Here is a 20913-nt window from a genome sequence, read left to right as displayed (position 1 = left end):
GTCCCTACTGCTTCCAGCCCTTGTGCTAAGCTAGGCTAGCTGCTCCCTACTGCTTCCAGTCCTTGTGCTAAGCTAGGTAGGCTAGCTGGTCCCTACCGCTTCCAGCCCTTGTGCTAAGCTAGGCTAGCTGCTCCCTACTGCTTCCAGTCCTTGTGCTAAACTAGGCTAGTTGCTCCCTACTGCTTCCAGTCCTTGTGCTAAGCTAGGCTAGCTGGTCCCTACTGCTTCCAGCCCTTGTGCTAAGCTAGGCTAGCTGGTCCCTACTGCATCCAGCGCTTGTGCTAAGCTAGGCTAGCTGCTTCCTACTGCTTCCAGTCCTTGTGCTAAGCTAGGCTAGTTGCTCCCTACTGCTTCCAGTCCTTGTGCTAAGCTAGGTAGGCTAGCTGGTCCCTACTGCTTCCAGCCCTTGTGCTAAGCTAGGCTAGCTGGTCCCTACTGCATCCAGCTCTTGTGCTAAGCTAGGCTAGCTGCTTCCTACTGCTTCCAGTCCTTGTGCTAAGCTAGGCTAGTTGCTCCCTACTGCTTCCAGTCCTTGTGCTAAGCTAGGTAGGCTAGCTGGTCCCTACTGCTTCCAGCCCTTGTGCTAAGCTAGGCTAGCTGGTCCCTACTGCATCCAGCTCTTGTGCTAAGCTAGGCTAGCTGCTTCCTACTGCTTCCAGTCCTTGTGCTAAGCTAGGCTAGTTGCTCCCTACTGCTTCCAGTCCTTGTGCTAAGCTATAGGCTAGCTGCTCCTTACTGCTTCCAGTCCTTGTGCTAAGCTAGGTAGGCTAGCTGGTCCCTACTGCTTCCAGCCCTTGTGCTAAGCTAGGCTAGCTGCTCCCTACTGCTTCCATTCCTTGTGCTAAGCTAGGCTAGTTGCTCCCTACTGCTTCCAGTCCTTGTGCTAAGCTAGGCTAGCTGGTCCCTACTGCTTCCAGTCCTTGTGCTAAGCTAGGCTAGTTGCTCCCTACTGCTTCCAGTCCTTGTGCTAAGCTAGGTAGGCTAGCTGGTCTCTACTGCTTCCAGCCCTTGTGCTAAGCTAGGCTAGCTGGTCCCTACTGCATCCAGCTCTTGTGCTAAGCTAGGCTAGCTGCGTCCTACTGCTTCCAGTCCTTGTGCTAAGTTAGGCTAGTTGCTCCCTACTGCTTCCAGTCCTTGTGCTAAGCTATAGGCTAGCTGCTCCTTACTGCTTCCAGTCCTTATGCTAAGCTAGGTAGGCTAGCTGGTCCCTACTGCTTCCAGCCCTTGTGCTAAGCTATGCTAGCTGCTCCCTACTGCTTCCATTCCTTGTGCTAAGCTAGGCTAGTTGCTCCCTACTGCTTCCAGTCCTTGTGCTAAGCTAGGCTAGCTGGTCCCTACTGCTTCCAGTCCTTGTGCTAAGCTAGGCTAGTTGCTCCCTACTGCTTCCAGTCCTTGTGCTAAGCTAGGCTAGCTGGTCCCTACTGCTTCCAGCCCTCATGCTAAGCTAGGCTAGCTGCTCCCTACTGCTTCCAGTCCTTGTGCTAAGCTAGGCTAGTTGCTCCCTACTGCTTCCAGTCCTTGTGCTAAGCTAGGCTAGCTGGTCCATACTGCTTCCAGCCCTTGTGCTAAGCTAGGCTAGCTGGTCCCTACTGCATCCAGCTCTTGTGCTAAGCTAGGCTAGCTGCTTCCTACTGCTTCCAGTCCTTGTGCTAAGCTAGGCTAGTTGCTCCCTACTGCTTCCAGTCCTTGTGCTAAGCTAGGTAGGCTAGCTGGTCCCTACTGCTTCCAGCCCTTGTGCTAAGCTATAGGCTAGCTGCTCCTTACTGCTTCCAGTCCTTGTGCTAAGCTAGGTAGGCTAGCTGGTCCCTACTGCTTCCAGCCCTTGTGCTAAGCTAGGCTAGCTGCTCCCTACTGCTTCCATTCCTTGTGCTAAGCTAGGCTAGTTGCTCCCTACTGCTTCCAGTCCTTGTGCTAAGCTAGGCTAGCTGGTCCCTACTGCTTCCAGCCCTTGTGCTAAGCTAGGCTAGCTGGTCCCTACTGCTTCCAGCCCTTGTGCTAAGCTAGGCTAGCTGGTCCCTACTGCATCCAGCGCTTGTGCTAAGCTAGGCTAGCTGCTTCCTACTGCTTCCAGTCCTTGTGCTAAGCTAGGCTAGTTGCTCCCTACTGCTTCCAGTCCTTGTGCTAAGCTAGGTAGGCTAGCTGGTCCCTACTGCTTCCAGCCCTTGTGCTAAGCTAGGCTAGCTGGTCCCTACTGCATCCAGCTCTTGTGCTAAGCTAGGCTAGCTGCTTCCTACTGCTTCCAGTCCTTGTGCTAAGCTAGGCTAGTTGCTCCCTACTGCTTCCAGTCCTTACATTTTACATTTACATTTAGTCATTTAGCTGACGCTTTTATCCAAAGCGACTTACAAGTTCTGTACGACAAGACAGCAAGAAGGGTACAACTCTATCAGCTGAGTAACAATGTTCATCAAGTGTTGCGTGTTACAGTGTAGGTTAGTTTATTAGGACAAGTGTAAGGTTAGTCAGGGTTAGATTTTTTTTTTTTTTTTTTTTTTTTTATCATTTCAGATAATGGTTGAAGAAGTGAGTCTTTAGTCGACGCTAGTCCAGTCCTTGTGCTAAGCTAGGTAGGCTAGCTGGTCCCTACTGCTTCCAGCCCTTGTGCTAAGCTAGGCTAGCTGGTCCCTACTGCATCCAGCTCTTGTGCTAAGCTAGGCTAGCTGCTTTCTACTGCTTCCAGTCCTTGTGCTAAGCTAGGCTAGTTGCTCCCTACTGCTTCCAGTCCTTGTGCTAAGCTATAGGCTAGCTGCTCCTTACTGCTTCCAGTCCTTGTGCTAAGCTAGGTAGGCTAGCTGGTCTCTACTGCTTCCAGCCCTTGTGCTAAGCTAGGCTAGCTGCTCCCTACTGCTTCCATTCCTTGTGCTAAGCTAGGCTAGTTGCTCCCTATTGCTTCCAGTCCTTGTGCTAAGCTAGGCTAGCTGGTCCCTACTGCTTCCAGTCCTTGTGCTAAGCTAGGCTAGTTGCTCCCTACTGCTTCCAGTCCTTGTGCTAAGCTAGGTAGGCTAGCTGGTCCCTACTGCTTCCAGCCCTTGTGCTAAGCTAGGCTCGCTGGTCCCTACTGCATCCAGCTCTTGTGCTAAGCTAGGCTAGCTGCTTCCTACTGCTTCCAGTCCTTGTGCTAAGCTAGGCTAGTTGCTCCCTACTGCTTCCAGTCCTTGTGCTAAGCTATAGGCTAGCTGCTCCTTACTGCTTCCAGTCCTTGTGCTAAGCTAGGTAGGCTAGCTGGTCCCTACTGCTTCGAGCCCTTGTGCTAAGCTATGCTAGCTGCTCCCTACTGCTTCCATTCCTTGTGCTAAGCTAGGCTAGTTGCTCCCTACTGCTTCCAGTCCTTGTGCTAAGCTAGGCTAGCTGGTCCCTACTGCTCCCAGTCCTTGTGCTAAGCTAGGCTAGTTGCTCCCTACTGCTTCCAGTCCTTGTGCTAAGCTAGGCTAGCTGGTTTCTACTGCTTCCAGCCCTCATGCTAAGCTAGGCTAGCTGCTCCCTACTGCTTCCAGTCCTTGTGCTAAGCTAGGCTAGTTGCTCCCTACTGCTTCCAGTCCTTGTGCTAAGCTAGGCTAGCTGGTCCCTACTGCTTCCAGCCCTTGTGCTAAGCTAGGCTAGCTGGTCCCTACTGCATCCAGCTCTTGTGCTAAGCTAGGCTAGCTGCTTCCTACTGCTTCCAGTCCTTGTGCTAAGCTAGGCTAGTTGCTCCCTACTGCTTCCAGTCCTTGTGCTAAGCTAGGTAGGCTAGCTGGTCCCTACTGCTTCCAGCCCTTGTGCTAAGCTATAGGCTAGCTGCTCCTTACTGCTTCCAGTCCTTGTGCTAAGCTAGGTAGGCTAGCTGGTCCCTACTGCTTCCAGCCCTTGTGCTAAGCTAGGCTAGCTGCTCCCTACTGCTTCCATTCCTTGTGCTAAGCTAGGCTAGTTGTTCCCTACTGCTTCCAGTCCTTGTGCTAAGCTAGGCTAGCTGCTCCCTACTGCTTCCATTCCTTGTGCTAAGCTAGGCTAGTTGCTCCCTACTGCTTCCAGTCCTTGTGCTAAGCTAGGTAGGCTAGCTGGTCCCTACTGCTTCCAGCCCTTGTGCTAAGCTAGGCTAGCTGCTCCCTACTGCTTCCAGTCCTTGTGCTAAGCTAGTCTAGTTGCTCCCTACTGCTTCCAGTCCTTGTGCTAAGCTAGGCTAGCTGGTCCCTACTGCTTCCAGCCCTCATGCTAAGCTAGGCTAGCTGCTCCCTACTGCTTCCAGCCCTTGTGCTAAGCTAGGCTAGCTGCTCCCTACTGCTTCCAGTCCTTGTGCTAAGCTAGGCTGGCTAGCTGGTCCCTACTGCTTCCAGTCCTTCTGCTAAGCTAGGCTAGCTGCTCCCTACTGCTTCCAATCCTTGTGCTAAGCTAGGCTAGTTGCTCCCTACTGCTTCCAGTCCTTATGCTAAGCTAGGCTAGCTGGTCCCTACTGCTTCCAGTCCTTGTGCTAAGCTAGGCTAGTTGCTCCCCACTGCTTCCAGTCCTTGTGCTAGGCTAGGCTAGCTGGTCCCTACTGCTTCCAGCCCTTGTGCTAAGCTAGGCTAGCTGCTCCCTACTGCTTCCAGTCCTTGTGCTAAGCTAGGTAGGCTAGCTGGTCCCTACCGCTTCCATCCCTTGTGCTAAGCTAGGCTAGCTGCTCCCTACTGCTTCCAGTCCTTGTGCTAAACTAGGCTAGTTGCTCCCTACTGCTTCCAGTCCTTGTGCTAAGCTAGGCTAGCTGGTCCCTAGTGCTTCCAGCCCTTGTGCTAAGCTAGGCTAGCTGGTCCCTACTGCATCCAGCTCTTGTGCTAAGCTAGGCTAGCTGCTTCCTACTGCTTCCAGTCCTTGTGCTAAGCTAGGCTAGTTGCTCCCTACTGCTTCCAGTCCTTGTGCTAAGCTAGGTAGGCTAGCTGGTCCCTACTGCTTCCAGCCCTTGTGCTAAGCTATAGGCTAGCTGCTCCCTACTGCTTCCAGTCCTTGTGCTAAACTAGGCTAGTTGCTCCCTACTGCTTCCAGTCCTTGTGCTAAGCTAGGCTAGCTGGTCCCTACTGCTTCCAGCCCTTGTGCTAAGCTAGGCTAGCTGGTCCCTACTGCATCCAGCTCTTGTGCTAAGCTAGGCTAGCTGCTTCCTACTGCTTCCAGTCCTTGTGCTAAGCTAGGCTAGTTGCTCCCTACTGCTTCCAGTCCTCGTGCTAAGCTAGGTAGGCTAGCTGGTCCCTACTGCTTCCAGCCCTTGTGCTAAGCTATAGGCTAGCTGCTCCTTACTGCTTCCAGTCCTTGTGCTAAGCTAGGTAGGCTAGCTGGTCCCTACTGCTTCCAGCCCTTGTGCTAAGCTAGGCTAGCTGCTCCCTACTGCTTCCATTCCTTGTGCTAAGCTAGGCTAGTTGCTCCCTACTGCTTCCAGTCCTTGTGCTAAGCTAGGCTAGCTGGTCCCTACTGCTTCCAGTCCTTGTGCTAAGCTAGGCTAGTTGCTCCCTACTGCTTCCAGCCCTTGTGCTAAGCTAGGCTAGCTGGTCCCTACTGCATCCAGCTCTTGTGCTAAGCTAGGCTAGCTGCTTCCTACTGCTTCCAGTCCTTGTGCTAAGCTAGGCTAGTTGCTCCCTACTGCTTCCAGTCCTTGTGCTAAGCTAGGTAGGCTAGCTGGTCCCTACTGCTTCCAGCCCTTGTGCTAAGCTATAGGCTAGCTGCTCCCTACTGCTTCCAGTCCTTGTGCTAAACTAGGCTAGTTGCTCCCTACTGCTTCCAGTCCTTGTGCTAAGCTAGGCTAGCTGGTCCCTACTGCTTCCAGCCCTTGTGCTAAGCTAGGCTAGCTGGTCCTTACTGCATCCAGCTCTTGTGCTAAGCTAGGCTAGCTGCTTCCTACTGCTTCCAGTCCTTGTGCTAAGCTAGGCTAGTTGCTCCCTACTGCTTCCAGTCCTTGTGCTAAGCTAGGCTAGCTGCTTCCTACTGCTTCCAGCTCTTGTGCTAAGCTAGGCTAGTTGCTCCCTACTGCATCCAGCTCTTGTGCTAAGCTAGGCTAGCTGCTCCCTACTGCATCCAGCTCTTGTGCTAAGCTAGGCTAGCTGCTTCCTACTGCTTCCAGTCCTTGTGCTAAGCTAGGCTAGTTGCTCCCTACTGCTTCCAGTCCTCGTGCTAAGCTAGGTAGGCTAGCTGGTCCCTACTGCTTCCAGCCCTTGTGCTAAGCTATAGGCTAGCTGCTCCCTACTGCTTCCAGTCCTTGTGCTAAACTAGGCTAGTTGCTCCCTACTGCTTCCAGTCCTTGTGCTAAGCTAGGCTAGCTGGTCCCTACTGCTTCCAGCCCTTGTGCTAAGCTAGGCTAGCTGGTCCCTACTGCATCCAGCTCTTGTGCAAAGCTAGGCTAGCTGCTTCCTACTGCTTCCAGTCCTTGTGCTAATCTAGGCTAGTTGCTCCCTACTGCTTCCAGTCCTTGTGCTAAGCTAGGTAGGCTAGCTGGTCCCTACTGCTTCCAGCCCTTGTGCTAAGCTATAGGCTAGCTGCTCCTTACTGCTTCCAGTCCTTGTGCTAAGCTAGGTAGGCTAGCTGGTCCCTACTGCTTCCAGCCCTTGTGCTAAGCTAGGCTAGCTGCTCCCTACTGCTTCCATTCCTTGTGCTAAGCTAGGCTAGTTGCTCCCTACTGCTTCCAGTCCTTGTGCTAAGCTAGGCTAGCTGGTCCCTACTGCTTCCAGTCCTTGTGCTAAGCTAGGCTAGTTGCTCCCTACTGCTTCCAGTCCTTGTGCTAAGCTAGGCTAGCTGGTCCCTACTACTTCCAGCCCTCATGCTAAGCTAGGCTAGCTGCTCCCTACTGCTTCCAGCCCCTGTGCTAAGCTAGGCTAGCTGGTCCCTACTGCTTCCAGCCCGTGTGCTAAGCTAGGCTAGCTGGTCCCTACTGCATCCAGCTCTTGTGCTAAGCTAGGCTGGCTGCTTCCTACTGCTTCCAGTCCTTGTGCTAAGCTAGGCTAGTTGCTCCCTACTGCTTCCAGTCCTTGTGCTAAGCTAGGTAGGCTAGCTGGTCCCTACTGCTTCCAGCCCTTGTGCTAAGCTATAGGCTAGCTGCTCCTTACTGCTTCCAGTCCTTGTGCTAAGCTAGGTAGGCTAGCTGGTCCCTACTGCTTCCAGCCTTTGTGCTAAGCTAGGCTAGCTGCTCCCTACTGCTTCCATTCCTTGTGCTAAGCTAGGCTAGTTGGTCCCTACTGCTTCCAGCCCTTGTGCTAAGCTAGGCTAGCTGCTCCCTACTGCTTCCAGTCCTTGTGCTAAGCTAGGCTGGCTAGCTGGTCCCTACTGCTTCCAGTCCTTGTGCTAAGCTAGGCTAGCTGCTCCCTACTGCTTCCAATCCTTGTGCTAAGCTAGGCTAGTTGCTCCCTACTGCTTCCAGTCCTTATGCTAAGCTAGGCTAGCTGGTCCCTACTGCTTCCAGCCCTTGTGCTAAGCTAGGCTAGCTAATAATTTAGGAAAAAACTGTCAAATAACAGTGTTTCACTGCTGAACTTTAAGTGCTGTCACTTAATTGAAGGTGTTTCATCGTAAATGTAGGAAAAACCTGTAAAATAACAGTGTTTCACTGCTGAACTTTAAGTTCTGTCACTTAATTGAAGGAGTTTGATTGTAATAATTATGGGAAAACCTGTAAAATAACAGTGTTTCACTGCTGAACTTTAAGTTCTGTCACTTAATTGAAGGTGTTTCATCGTAAATGTAGGAAAAACCTGTGAAATAACAGTGTTTCACTGCTGAACTTTAAGTTCTGTCACTTTATTGAAGGAGTTTGATTGTAATAATTTAGGAAAAAACTGTCAAATAACAGTGTTTCACTGCTGAACTTAAGTTATGTCACTTAATTGAAGGTGTTTCATCGTAAATGTAGGAAAAACCTGCCAAATAACAGCGTTTCACTGCTGAACGAGGTTCTGTCACTTAATTGAAGGAGTTTGATTGTAATAATTATGGGGAAACCTGTAAAATAACAGTGTTTCACTGCTGAACTTAAGTTATGTCACGTAATTGAAGGTGTTTCATCGTAAATGTAGGAAAAACCTGTGAAATAACAGTGTTTCACTGGTGAACTTTAAGTTCTGTCACTTTATTGAAGGAGTTTGATCGTAATTTTTTTAAATACTGAAAGTTGCCTTATTTTCAGATACAGTAAAATGATGAGTATATTATGTGTTTTTACATACAATTCAATGTAATTTTACATTCAACACAATTAAGCAAATACATGTATTTAAAAAGAATTACCTGTAGAATAACTGAAGGTTTTTACTGTTTTTTAATTATATTATTCTCTTTTTTAACATTATTTAACATTACATTTAAAGTTTAACAGCAAAAAAAACAGAAAGTTGCCTTATTTTCACATACAGTAAAATGATGTATATTCTAGGTGTTTTACATGTAATTTAACATTCAAGACAATTAAGCACTGGAATAATCCTGTAAAAAAAAGATCATTTCTTATTAAATCAATTTACAGATTACAACCTTTATTTAATGGTTAATTTTTGTATTAATGGTTATTTACTGTATTTTTATGGCATTTACTGTATTTCTATGGCATTTACACTTAAAGTAGAAAAACAAAAGTAATCTGTAAAATAATACATTGAAAGTCCCGTAAAAATAATTTTTTTTAAGAGTGCAGGTGATCAAGTCCACCATGTTGGAAACAGTCCCCGACTAATGGATCAATGCAACCACGAGGAAGCGGACACTCGCGTCCTATAGTACATCTCCTCCACGCGAGGGTTGGGCACAGAGAACCGGTTCTAATAGGAACCGGTTCCTAACGTCCGGTTCTGTAACCGGAAGTAACATATTTGCATTTCGATTCTTAAAAAAAAAAATAATAATAATAATTTTGTTTTACTTTGTTAATTAAAACCCTTTCTTCGCCAAGGACGAGTTTACACGTCATTGCTCGCCATGCGCAATCTGCCAATGACGCCGTAAGGTGTCTTTGATATCAATATTTAAAAAATCTGTCATGTCAATCATATTTTACCCATTGAGACTTGAGATCTCCTGTTGATCTCCTCTCAACTCTCCAACGGTTCAAGAGCGCCATCTGGTGGCGGATCGGCGGATCGCCCAAACAGGAAGTGACGCGCCGGAAGTGGTGCTCATCCATATTCGGTCCGGGCACTCGCTAACGCTCGCGGGACTCGAGCTCGACACACTAGATAGCGATCCGTTGCAAATAACTCGATAAACAACATGATTTGGACGCATATAGCATTATACAACCTGGAAATGGATCGCATATATCAACATCCCATAATCGTGAAATTTCTTCACCCAACGGTCCGAGGAGGCTACGGTAAGTTTCAGCGTATTTAATTATTATTAACCCTATAAACTGCTCCGATCAACATATCAACATACTACATATATGATTTAACGTCGGCCACGGACTTATAACCCCCCCCCCCCCTCCGGTCACCAGCAGATGGTGAGGCATGACCTTCTAGAATTGAAATTTTTTATATGACATCAATCGGTATAAAACTACATCTGATGATCTAATTTATGTATTTGTGGCTATAAATCACGTTCTGCAGAATGCTGCAGAAAACGATAAAAACATATTTATACTTTAGACAGTATTTTAGTATGAATATGTGAATGAAAAAGTATAACGTACATCCTAAACTATAGATACTTGACGCTGAAGGGGGCCATAGTAATGTCAATTTAGCAATACAATTTAAAAAGTTATAGACCTGCAAAGAAGGGGAATATCTCCATAGACAAATAGAGCTGGCAGACAGTGGTATAAGATCAGAATAATCGGTGGCAAATAAAGGGTTAATACCCTAGTTACAGTACAGCAACCAAATTAAACTGTGTCAAGTCAACTGACAATGTGAATAGTATGAAAAAAATGTAAGATAAAAAGAAAAAAGAAAAATGTCCTGCGAAATAAGCTGTGACCTGTTTTGACCTGCACCTCAAAGAATCGGAACCGAGAATCGGCTAGAACAGGAATCGAAATGGAGAATCGGAACCGGAACCGGAATCGTTCAAATCCAAACGATGCCCAACCCTACTCCACGCCCTCCAAACATCTGGGGAGGGGGCACACTGGAGACCCAGGTGTTGTCGTAATCCTTCTGACTCATTTCCATCACATGAAGACTCTGAAGGCAGCTGCGCAAATCTGCATCTCCTTCAAAGCTGGAACGACAACCAGAACCATCGCCCTGAACCTGGGCTCTCTGCCACGCATTCACTGGATCAGACACCACTCACTTTAGACACTTTATATTTATCTATTATTAAAGACATTTGCACTACATTCATACCTCATTTGCACCCTAACCTAAGTTTTGTACCTCATCTCATTTCTGCATTGTACCTCACTGTTACTCATTTTACTCTGTATTGTATATTGTATATTGACTGAACATTCCTTCACTTACTTCTTGATTACTTACCTTCTCTTTACTGTATGTAGCACACTCTCAGGGGCTCATACAGAAACAAGCATTTCATCATAAAGTATTCTGTATTTTGTTGTGACAAATAATAAACACACTTGAAACTTGACCTCCTCTACCCCCTGAGCTGCTGTCGCCCCAGGTTTGATTAAAGTCATCCAAAGATATCTGTGGCCACCAATTTGTGAAAAAAAACTTTATTAAAGATACTCCTTGTATTAAAACAAGTACATCTAAAATCATGCACATAAAAGATTAAAAAAAAAAAAACTCAGCAGTGTTACTATGTAACATAATATCAACTATATGAGAATAATATCATACAATAATATCATAGTTGAAATCTTCTTTTTTCACAGTCCAAGTTTGCAAACATGGATGTTTAGGCCGAGGGTATTTTAGTAGCGTTGTAGTCTGAGGATATTAATACTGACAGATGAATGATGGATGCATTATGAATGGAGAGCGTTGAGGGAGACATCGGTCCAGGAAGTGTTCCGCTCCAGTGTCTGGCTCTAACAGGAAACAGAAGAAGATCCTAAATACAGAGTCCACTCATTTAAACATCACCTATCACAAACCCTGCCCTCTTTTCTTGATCCTCCAATCAACAACTGTTGCTTCCCCAAGTTTGTCCGAGGGAAGCAATGTTTGTGATTGGAGGATCAAGAAAAGAGGGCGGGGTTTGATTCTATATTATACACACAATTACACCCCTGCTGGGATAATAAGGTATTACACCCCTGCTGGGATAATACGGTATTACACCCCTGCTGGGATAATACGGTAATACACCCCTGCTGGGATAATATGGTTTCTCTTATCTTTCAATATACTACAAATGATAACAAAGATATCCAGTATTTGATCATTTAGGAGACAGAAGGCCTATTTAATCAGCGACAGAATGGAGCTAAATAGTGATTCATATTGTGTAACATTTCATCAAGTCAAAGTGTAAATGAAGTCCGTTTGTGTTTATTTTAACACATTCAGCACCAGGGATTAGTCTGGCCCTTGTGGCTAACGTGCCACGTTTCCATAACATATTTTCACCGTGCGTCACCATGTTTGCAGAGCTATATCAATATTATAGCTATGGAGACAATACTATAGTCATTTGACAGTGACTTTCTTCCGTTGAACATGCAAAAAAGAGATTTTTTCATGCGTATGTGCCACGTTATCCCGTGGTGAATATAAGTATAGTTTAGGAGTGATCCGGGATAATTTCTGAAACGCTGAGTTACAGGGCGCTACGTGTATTCTACTATAAGCGTTGGCGTTTCTTGCCTGGACACGCTACTATTTCCAAATCAAATGTATTATGCTTTGATGGCCAGTAACGGCATTCGTGTTGAACACTACAGACGCTGATCAAAAAGGGTGGGCGACACTGCCATCTGGCAGGATGCGGCCGGTATTACACTTTGGCAATCTCAAAATCCTTTCCTATGGCAACACAGAGGTCAGTGGATGAATAATGAATACAAATATTGAATAAAAGAAAAAACGACCAAAACCCAAGATATCGCGGGTCTGGCGTCCAACGCACGGCGGGTTAACACGACTTATCTCGGGTTTGGCGCCGAATGTGTTAACATTAACATAAAATAAAGAAATATGTGGCTAAATGCATCTGTAGGTGATGCAGTCATAAAATAATGGTTAGGAGGTCATCATTAGGAATGGTTAGGAGGTAATCAGGTAATCATTAGGAATAGTTAGGAGGTAATCATTAGGAGGTAATCATTAGGAGGTAATCATTAGGAATGGTTAGGAGGTAACCAGGTAATCATTATGAATGGTTAGGAGGTAATCAGGTAATCATTAGGAATGGTTAGGAGGTGGCGGTTAGGTGGCCGAGCGGAGATTGCGTTCGTCACCAGCCCCGGAGCTGAGCTGGATTTGCCTGTTCGAATCCAGCTCACAGCTCCGGGGTTGTCACCAGCTTGGCTGGCCGTCTGCACTGATACAATTGGCTGTATCAGAGGGTGGGAGAAGCTGGCGGGGTGGGTCCGGGTCGTTGTAAACAGCGACTCCTACAGTTCGGTCGGGGCGCCTGCTAAGCGCGGATTGGACGTGAGGGGGATAGTGTGGTCCTCCCACACGCTACGCCCTCTCAATGAGAATCCGCGCTGCCAGGTGAAAAGAAGCGGTGATTGGCTGGACGTGTGTCGGAGGAAGCACGTGGTAGCCTCCACTCTCCCAGATGATCTGACTGTGGGGGGTAAGTGCGCAGCGACCAGGAAGGGACTGGGAATTGGCATACGACTAACATTGGGATGGGAGAAAATCGGCGGAAAATGGAGGGGGAAAAAGACCAAAAAAAAAAAAAAAAAAAAGGAATGGTTAGGAGGTAATCATCACCTACTATATCCTGTACCTACCCAGGATCAGTGGCGCCCCCTGTAGGTGCGTATCTTGCGGCTGTACTTACCCAGGATCAGTGGCGCCCCCTGTAGGTGCGTATCTTGCGGCTGTACCTACCCAGGATCAGTGGCGCCCCCTGTAGGTGCGTATCTTGCGGCTGTACCTACCCAGGATCAGTGGCGCCCCCTGTAGGTGCGTATCTTGCGGCTGAGGTTGCGGGCCAGTCTGTCCACGGCGCTGCCGATGTGTCCCACCTCCTTGCGGGACGTGAGGCCCTCGATGTTCCCACTGTACCAGAGGACCCAGCCCCACAGGGACATGAGGACGAACAGGGCACCTGGACCACAGCAGTATTAAATAAATAAATTAAATACATTATATATATAGATATATTTATATATATTTATATTAATCATATTCGGCCTTTCGGCCAACTGTTTCCTATTTTCGGTTTCGGCCAAGAATTTCCCATTCGGTGCATCCCTACTACAGAATATCAGTCAAATAGCTGGATCGGGTATCGGTAAAAAAAAAGAAAATCGGATTTATTTTATTTTATATAATAAATAAAATAAGAAATAACCATTCAGTACATTTATATCTATGTGTTAATTAATTTGTTACATGTAGTTTCACTAAGTTAGGAAAGTAATGTTTTAAGTCAAGCCTGATGTTGCCTTGCACAAAAGAATGATCCCAGTCTCTTCCACACAGTGACAGTGAGGCATACAGTTTATTAATTGAATGAATGAAGTTTATTTTCTGTCTTTGTTTACAATAAATCAAAAACACACTTGTGATCCTTTACAATTCTTAAAAACAAAATATATTTTAATATAAAAAATAAAGAAAACGTGGATAAATTCTTTTAGTTTTTTACTTTTTGAGAAAGAAAATTGGACAATGGGTATCGGATCGGTATCGGTATTGGCCGATACCCAAAGCCAGGTATCGGTATCGTGACTGAAAAAGTCGGATCGGTGCATCCCTATACAGAATGTATGAATTAATGTTGCGTTTTTCCCCCTCAAATGTAGCCAAGAGTAAAGACCCTAATCCTGTCAAAACAGCAGTCAACGTGTATATTTTTCAGCACTACGTTTGTTTACCAATGGTTTTAAGTGTTAGTGAATTAAGAGTTATAGAAATCTCAGGGCATCAAGAAAGATGGCGCCGCTACGTCCGGCTGCCTGTCTGTGCGCTCCGTCGAGACTGTGCATACTTTTGTTAATATTTATAGTTTTAAGAGTTTTGTCTGTACCAACAGTAGGTGCATTTAATGTGTATGACCGTCAGTCACTAATAGACATTGGATTACGGGAAACTTACCGACTGGATTACTTTCTGGATCAGCTCTCTGAACCGCAACAATGGCCCGTTCAGATCTTGAGGACATCAGGACCGGATCTCGCCCCCAGGGACAAAGGACCCAGACGGCGAGGAAAGAGAGCTGGAGTCCGTAACAGGCTGAGAACCAGGCGGCACAGGACACCACTACCCAGTATATTGCTAGCCAATGTACAATCAATAGACAATAAACTAGACGACATCCGAGCAAGGATTCAATTCCAGAGAGACGTTAGGGACTGTAACGTTCTCTGCTTCATCGAGACGTGGCTGGCGGCAGAAGTCCCAGACCACGCCATCCAACCGGCCGATCATTTCTTCATTCACCGCAAGGATAGAACAGCAGAATCCGGTAAACAACGTGGAGGAGGTATTGCCTTCATGTTGAACAAAAATTGGAGTGACCCAACTAACGTGAAGGAACTATCCAACCACTGCTCCCCAGAACTGGAATATATAACCATCAAGTGTCGTCCTTTCTTCCTCCCGAGGGAGTTAACGGCGATCGTCCTGGTCGGAGTGTATATTCCACCGCAAGCTGAAGCCAGCAACAAGGTTGCGCTCTCCAGACTACACGACGAGGTAAATAGAATCCAAGAGGCGAATGTTAACGCCGCCATTTTAGTTCTGGGAGATTTCAATAGCGCCAATCTGAGAAAGGTATTGCCCGACTTCTATCAGCATGTGACTTGCAACACCAGAGGCGGTAACATCCTAGATCACTGTTACACGCAATTTAAAGGTGGCTACAAGGCTCATTCTGATAGTGGCTTCGGTAAGTCAGATCACGCATCAATTTTTCTTACACCGAAGTACAGACAGAGAATTAAAAGTACTCCCGTAGTCTCGCGAGAGGTGCAGAAATGGGATGTGACGTCAGAGGATACGATCCGGTCAGTGTTTCACAACACAGACTGGAATGTGTTCCGCGACACAGATAACATTAATGCCTACACGGAGACAGTGCTGGACTATGTTTGTACTAGGGTGAAAGAAACAATCCCCACTACCAAAATGAAAGTTTACCCAAATCAAAAACCCTGGGTAGACAAATCCGTCCGTGAAGCTCTGAGAGAGCGCACCAAAGCATACAACGACGGCCTAGAGGCAGGCAACATGAATGACCACAAGGTGGCGCGATACAACGTAAGGAGGACTGTGTCAGAGGCCAAACGACGCTACAGGGATAAAATTGAACTCCAGTTTGAACAAGCTGACTCTAGAGCTATGTGGCAGGGGCTCAAAACGATGACAGACTACAAAGGCGCCTCCCTCAAACTGAACAGTGACATCTCCTTAGCAAATGACCTCAATACCTTCTATGCGAGGTTTGATGCTGGTAATAACAACACCAGCTCACAAGCCTCGGCAATGGGGGGGGGGGGGTCGGCTGCTGATGGAGGCGCAGTGTTCAGGGTAACAGAGCATGAGGTGAGGCGGACCTTTAAAAAAGTGAATATCAGGAAGGCAGCAGGTCCAGACGGCATCCCCGGCCGCGTCCTAAAAGTCTGTGCCGACCAACTGGCCCCAGTATTCACTGACATATTTAACCTGTCCTTAGAACAGGCTGTCATCCCCACCTGCCTGAAGAAGTCCACTATTATCCCTGTACCCAAAAAATCCAAGCCTGCTTGCCTCAACGACTACCGCCCTGTAGCTCTCACCTCCATAGCCATGAAGTGCTTCGAGAAGCTAGTAAAGGGCTACATCTGCTCCTCCCTCCCCATCAACATGGACCCCCTGCAATTTGCATACCGCCCCAACAGGTCCACGGAGGACGCCATATCCCATGTGCTGCACACAGCAGCATCACACCTGGACAAGAGGCAGGGGAACTATGTGAGAATGCTATTCATCGACTACAGCTCGGCATTCAATACCATAGTCCCCTCCATACTCATAGCCAAGCTCAGGGACCTGGGCTTGGGCTATGACCTCTGCCAGTGGGTCTTGGACTTCCTGACTGGCAGACCCCAGGTGGTGAGAGCAGGCAACTGCACCTCCTCATCCATCACCCTCAACATAGGGGCCCCCCAGGGCTGTGTTCTGAGTCCCCTCCTCTACTCCCTGTACACACACGACTGTGTGGCTCAGCGGAGTAGCAATACAATCGTCAAATTTGCTGACGACACAGTGGTGGTGGGCCTGATCTCTGCCAACGACGAGAGGGCCTACCTGGAAGAGGTCAAGGTCCTGGCGGGATGGTGCCAGGAAAACAGCCTCTCCCTGAACGTCAGCAAAACAAAGGAGATGATTGTGGACTTCAGGAGGTCGGGGGTCAAGGACTACAGCCCCCTCAGCATCGACGGGGCACCGGTTGAGAGAGTCAACAGCTTTAAGTACCTCGGAGCCTACATATCCGAGGACTTGACATGGACCACACACATTAACAGTGTTGTGAAGAAGGCACGACAACGCCTCTACTTCCTCAGGCGCCTAAGGAAGTTCCAAGTCAGCCAGAAGATCCTTAAGAACTTCTACTCATGTACAATAGAGAGCATCTTGACCGGCAACATCACCTCCTGGTTTGGGAATAGCACTGCACAAGACCAAAGCAGACTACAAAGAGTGACACGTTCAGCCGAACGCACAATTGGAGGGGGGCTCCCCACCCTCCAGAACATTTACTACAAGCGTTGCAAGGGCAAGGCTAAGAGAATCATTAAAGACTCCAGTCACCCGAACAACTGCCTCTTTGAACTGCTGCCGTCAGGCAAGCGATACAGGAGTCTCAAGGCGAGCACAGAAAGACTCAGAAGAAGCTTCTATCCCCAGGCCATCAGGCTGCTAAACGAACAATGAATGAACACTACACAACAACAACCACCAAACGCACATAGCACACACATCCACACGCACACACTCACTTTAAACAAACACACTGTAGCACCCACTCCACACACTTATAGCACACACCCACTTTAAACAAACACACTGTAGCACCCACTCCCCACACTTTATATTTATGGATGAAGGATTGCACTACAACTCGTACACCTTACTGTAAATTGTACCTAAAATTGTACCTCATCCCATTTCTGCTTTGCACTAGATAGTACTGTACATTAGTACACTGCATAGTATTGTGTATTGTATATTATATGGTAACTCAGAACATTGTACATATGTCTATACCGAACACTGTGACCTCATTTTCTTCTTCTAAATTCATGCTATATTATGTTATTATGTTATTTGATACTATCTTGTCTAGCACAGTCTCTGGAGCGTAACAGTAAGAAGCATTTTGTATGAAAGTATTCTGTACTTCTGTATGACAACTATTAAAGAACTTGAACTTGAACTTGAACTTGAAAAAGGCGAGGATTGATGCAAGGATTTGGCGCAACGTAACTTGAGTGTAGTCTTTTGAGAGAAGAGACCCAGGGCGTTCGAATAAAAAAAACTACACTTCCCAGCTCACACCAGCCCCTGTCAATCAACAGACTTCTTTTTCAGTTTTATTTCCCTCTTTATTTTCTGATCATATGATTCATATCTCACGGCTAGAACAAACCTAAACGTCATAATTTGCCATAAAACAGAACGCAGTTAGTTTCTCTACCTTTCTGTGAATTATAAAAAAGTAACTGTACTTAGAGTAGATTTCATTCACGGTTTTTGCCGCCCTGTCAGGGGAACCTGGTGATAATAAATCCAGATTGAACTCTGCCATTGGAAAGGGGAGATTTGGCCCGATCCATAGATGTGCGACTTGGCCATAATAAGGTCATTTATAGGCCTGATATATATATATTTTTTTTTAATCCACCTTTTCTCCTCCTATTTTTCTTGTATTTTCCTCCCATCCCAATTTAGTCGTTATGCCAATTCCCCCCTCCCCTTCCTGGTCGTTGCGCGCATTTGCGCCCTACTTGCCGGTCTAGGGAGCCCTGAAGTCTATCACATGCTTCCTCCGATACATAGGAGACAGCCAGCAGCCTCTTTTCACCTGCCAGTGAGGACTCTCGTTGGGTGAGTGTGGGAGGGCACACTACCTCACCCAGATCCCTTCCTCGCTGTGCAGGCGCCCTGACCGACCTGTAGGAGTCGCCGTTTACAACGACCAGATTACCATCCACCGGCTTCCCTCCCGCTGACTCTGCCAATTGTGTCAGTATGACGGCCGACCAAGCCGGAGGCACCGCTGACAGCCGGATTCGATACCAGTGTCTCTGCGGTGGTAGACAGATGCTTCGTCTGCTGCGCTACCCGGCCGCCCTAGGCTTGATATTCTATAATCATATTTCAAATTGCATGTGTCCGGATGGCAGAATTCAGTACTGTATCTACAAAACCTGCTGTGTAATTGTCTTCCCTTTATTCATTTGCTTAGATTTTTTGTACACGTGATCTCAAGAAGGTACTGAATGAGCTCAGTGGAAGTCCAAAGTCTACGTACCCGTGTAGACCAGCAGGTCTCCAAAGTCTCGCCCTTTGATCTCCAGGGGGGCAAAGACTCCCACCAGCAGGGCGGCACCACCCAGCAGATCCATCAGCACCGCGAAAGCCAACGCCAGCTTACAGCGAGACAGACCGTCACACAGACCCATGTAGACCTGGAGAGAGAGAGAGAGAGAGAGAGAGAGAGAGAGAGAGAGAGAGAGAGAGAGAGAGAGAGAGAGAGAGAGAGAGAGAGAGAGAGACCGTCACACAGACCCATGTAGACCTGGAGAGAGAGAGAGAGAGAGAGAGAGAGAGAGAGAGAGAGAGAGAGAGAGAGAGAGAGAGAGAGAGAGAGAGAGAGAGAGAGAGAGAGAGAGAGAGAGAGAGAGAGAGAGAGAGAGAGAGAGAGAGAGAGGAGAGAGAGAGAGAGAGAGAGAGAGAGAGAGAGAGAGAGAGACCGTCACACAGACCCATGTAGACCTGGAGAGAGAGAGAGAGACAGAGAGAGAGAGAGAGAGAGAGAGAGAGAGAGAGAGAGAGAGAGAGAGAGAGAGAGAGAGAGAGAGAGAGAGAGAGAGAGAGAGAGAGAGAGAGAGAAAGAGAGAGAGAGAGAGAGAGAGAGAGAGAGAGAGAGAGAGAGAGAGAGGGAGAGAGAGAGAGAGACCGTCACACAGACCCATGTAGACCTGGAGAGAGAGAGAGAGACAGAGAGAGAAGCAGCAGAGAAGCTCAGCTAAGATGAGCCCCTAAAGAATATTCAACTTTTAATGGAAGAACTAAACAGAAGGAAGAGATAACTTCACAAAGGCAACATGAATATACATAGATCCAATAGGACAAAGATCAACACTTAAATCACCTTCTTCTCAAAGTCAAGGTCATGTGCTTGTTTGCGGTGACTTCAATGCCCGAACGGGAACCCACCCTGATTTCACCAGTACACATGGAGACAATTTCATATCTGACCACACCATATACAACCATGTAAACCCGTCCCCTAGAAATAACCATGACACTTCCATAAACAAAAATGGGAAGGATTTATTACAGCTGTGTAGAGGACTGAGTCTCTACCTTGTCAATGGGCGTGTGAGAGGGGACTCACAAGGAAGGTACACTTACTGCTCATCCCTTGGCAGCAGCACAGTAGATTACATGATAACAGATCTGGATCCAGTATCCTTCAGTTCATTCACAGTCAAACCCCTGACCCCACTCTCCGACCACAGTCAGATCACTGCATACATGAAAAGAACTGAGTCTCTCAAAAATCCCCCTACACAGCCCAGTAAACTACACAACATCCCCAAATACTACAGATGGTCCCAGAACAGCATGCAGGACTACCAGAGAGCCATCGCCAGTGATGAGACACAATCACTGTTAGATACGTTCCTAGCCATGCCATACTCTAACAGTGTTGAAGGAGTCAACCTAGCTGTAGAACACATAAATTATATTTTTGAAAGAACTGCAATAAAGTCCAAATTAAAATTATCAGGTAACAAACAGAGAAAAACTAAAAAGGACCACTGGTTTGACAAAGAATGTAAAGCTCTTAGAACACAGCTAAGAATATCAAACCAGAAACACATAAACCCACAAAATGACACCTTACGCCTCCAATACTGTGAATAATTGAAACACTACAAAAAGACCATCAGAATTAAAAGGAACAATCACGTAAATAAACAATTGTGCAAAATAGAGGACTCTCTAAGCTCTAACTCCTTCTGGGACCACTGGAACTCATTAAATAAAGATAAGCCGGAAGAAATGGCTATCCAAGATGGGGATATTTGGACAAACCACTTCACATCACTCTTTACAACTGTACCCCTGAATACAAAAACGGAAACCAGCCAGATATGTGAAAAATTACAAAAATGGGAAAATATCATAAAGGATCATCAAAACCCTCTAGACTTCCCAATCACAGAACAAGAGCTGAAATCAAAACTCCAGTGCCTTAAAGATAGAAAGGCCTGTGGTACAGATGGCATATTAAATGAAATGATTAAACACAGCTCTGAAAAATTCCAATTGGCTATTTTAAAATTATTCAATTTGACACTAAATTTAGGCTATTTTCCTGATGTCTGGAATGAAGGACTCATAACCCCAATTTTCAAGAGTGGAGATAAACATGACCCAAAAAACTATAGGGGTATCTGTGTGACGAGTAATTTGGGCAAACTTCTATGTAGTATCATCAACACCAGACTCATAGAATTCCTTACAGAACACAGCGTTCTAAGTAAAAGCCAAATCGGATTCTTACCAAATTATCGTACCTCTGACCATATATACACTCTTAAAACCCTAATTGACATTCACATAAAAAACAGAACAAAAACTAAATATATTCCTGCTTTGTCGATTTTGAAAAAGCTTTTGA

The 20913-nt window shown here is 46.7% G+C and overlaps 1 protein-coding gene across 1 annotated transcript; it reads right to left on the bottom strand.

The window, feature by feature from the left end:
• Positions 1-10817: 10817 nt before the first annotated feature.
• LOC311226648 (transmembrane protein 238-like) lies at positions 10818-18682 on the bottom strand (the record flags this gene model as incomplete). Its single annotated transcript, XM_084312065.1, has 3 exons — positions 10818-10924; positions 12950-13119; positions 18532-18682. The coding sequence occupies 2 exons, from the start codon at positions 18680-18682 to the stop codon at positions 12956-12958; spliced, it is 315 nt and encodes a 104-aa protein (XP_084168191.1). The 3' UTR covers positions 10818-10924; positions 12950-12955.
• Positions 18683-20913: the final 2231 nt, after the last annotated feature.

This window comes from Notolepis coatsorum (assembly GCF_963971535.1).
Source record: "Notolepis coatsorum genome assembly, chromosome: 4".
Lineage (NCBI taxonomy): Eukaryota > Metazoa > Chordata > Actinopteri > Aulopiformes > Paralepididae > Notolepis > Notolepis coatsorum.
This window is presented reverse-complemented; position numbering and strand designations above follow the sequence as displayed.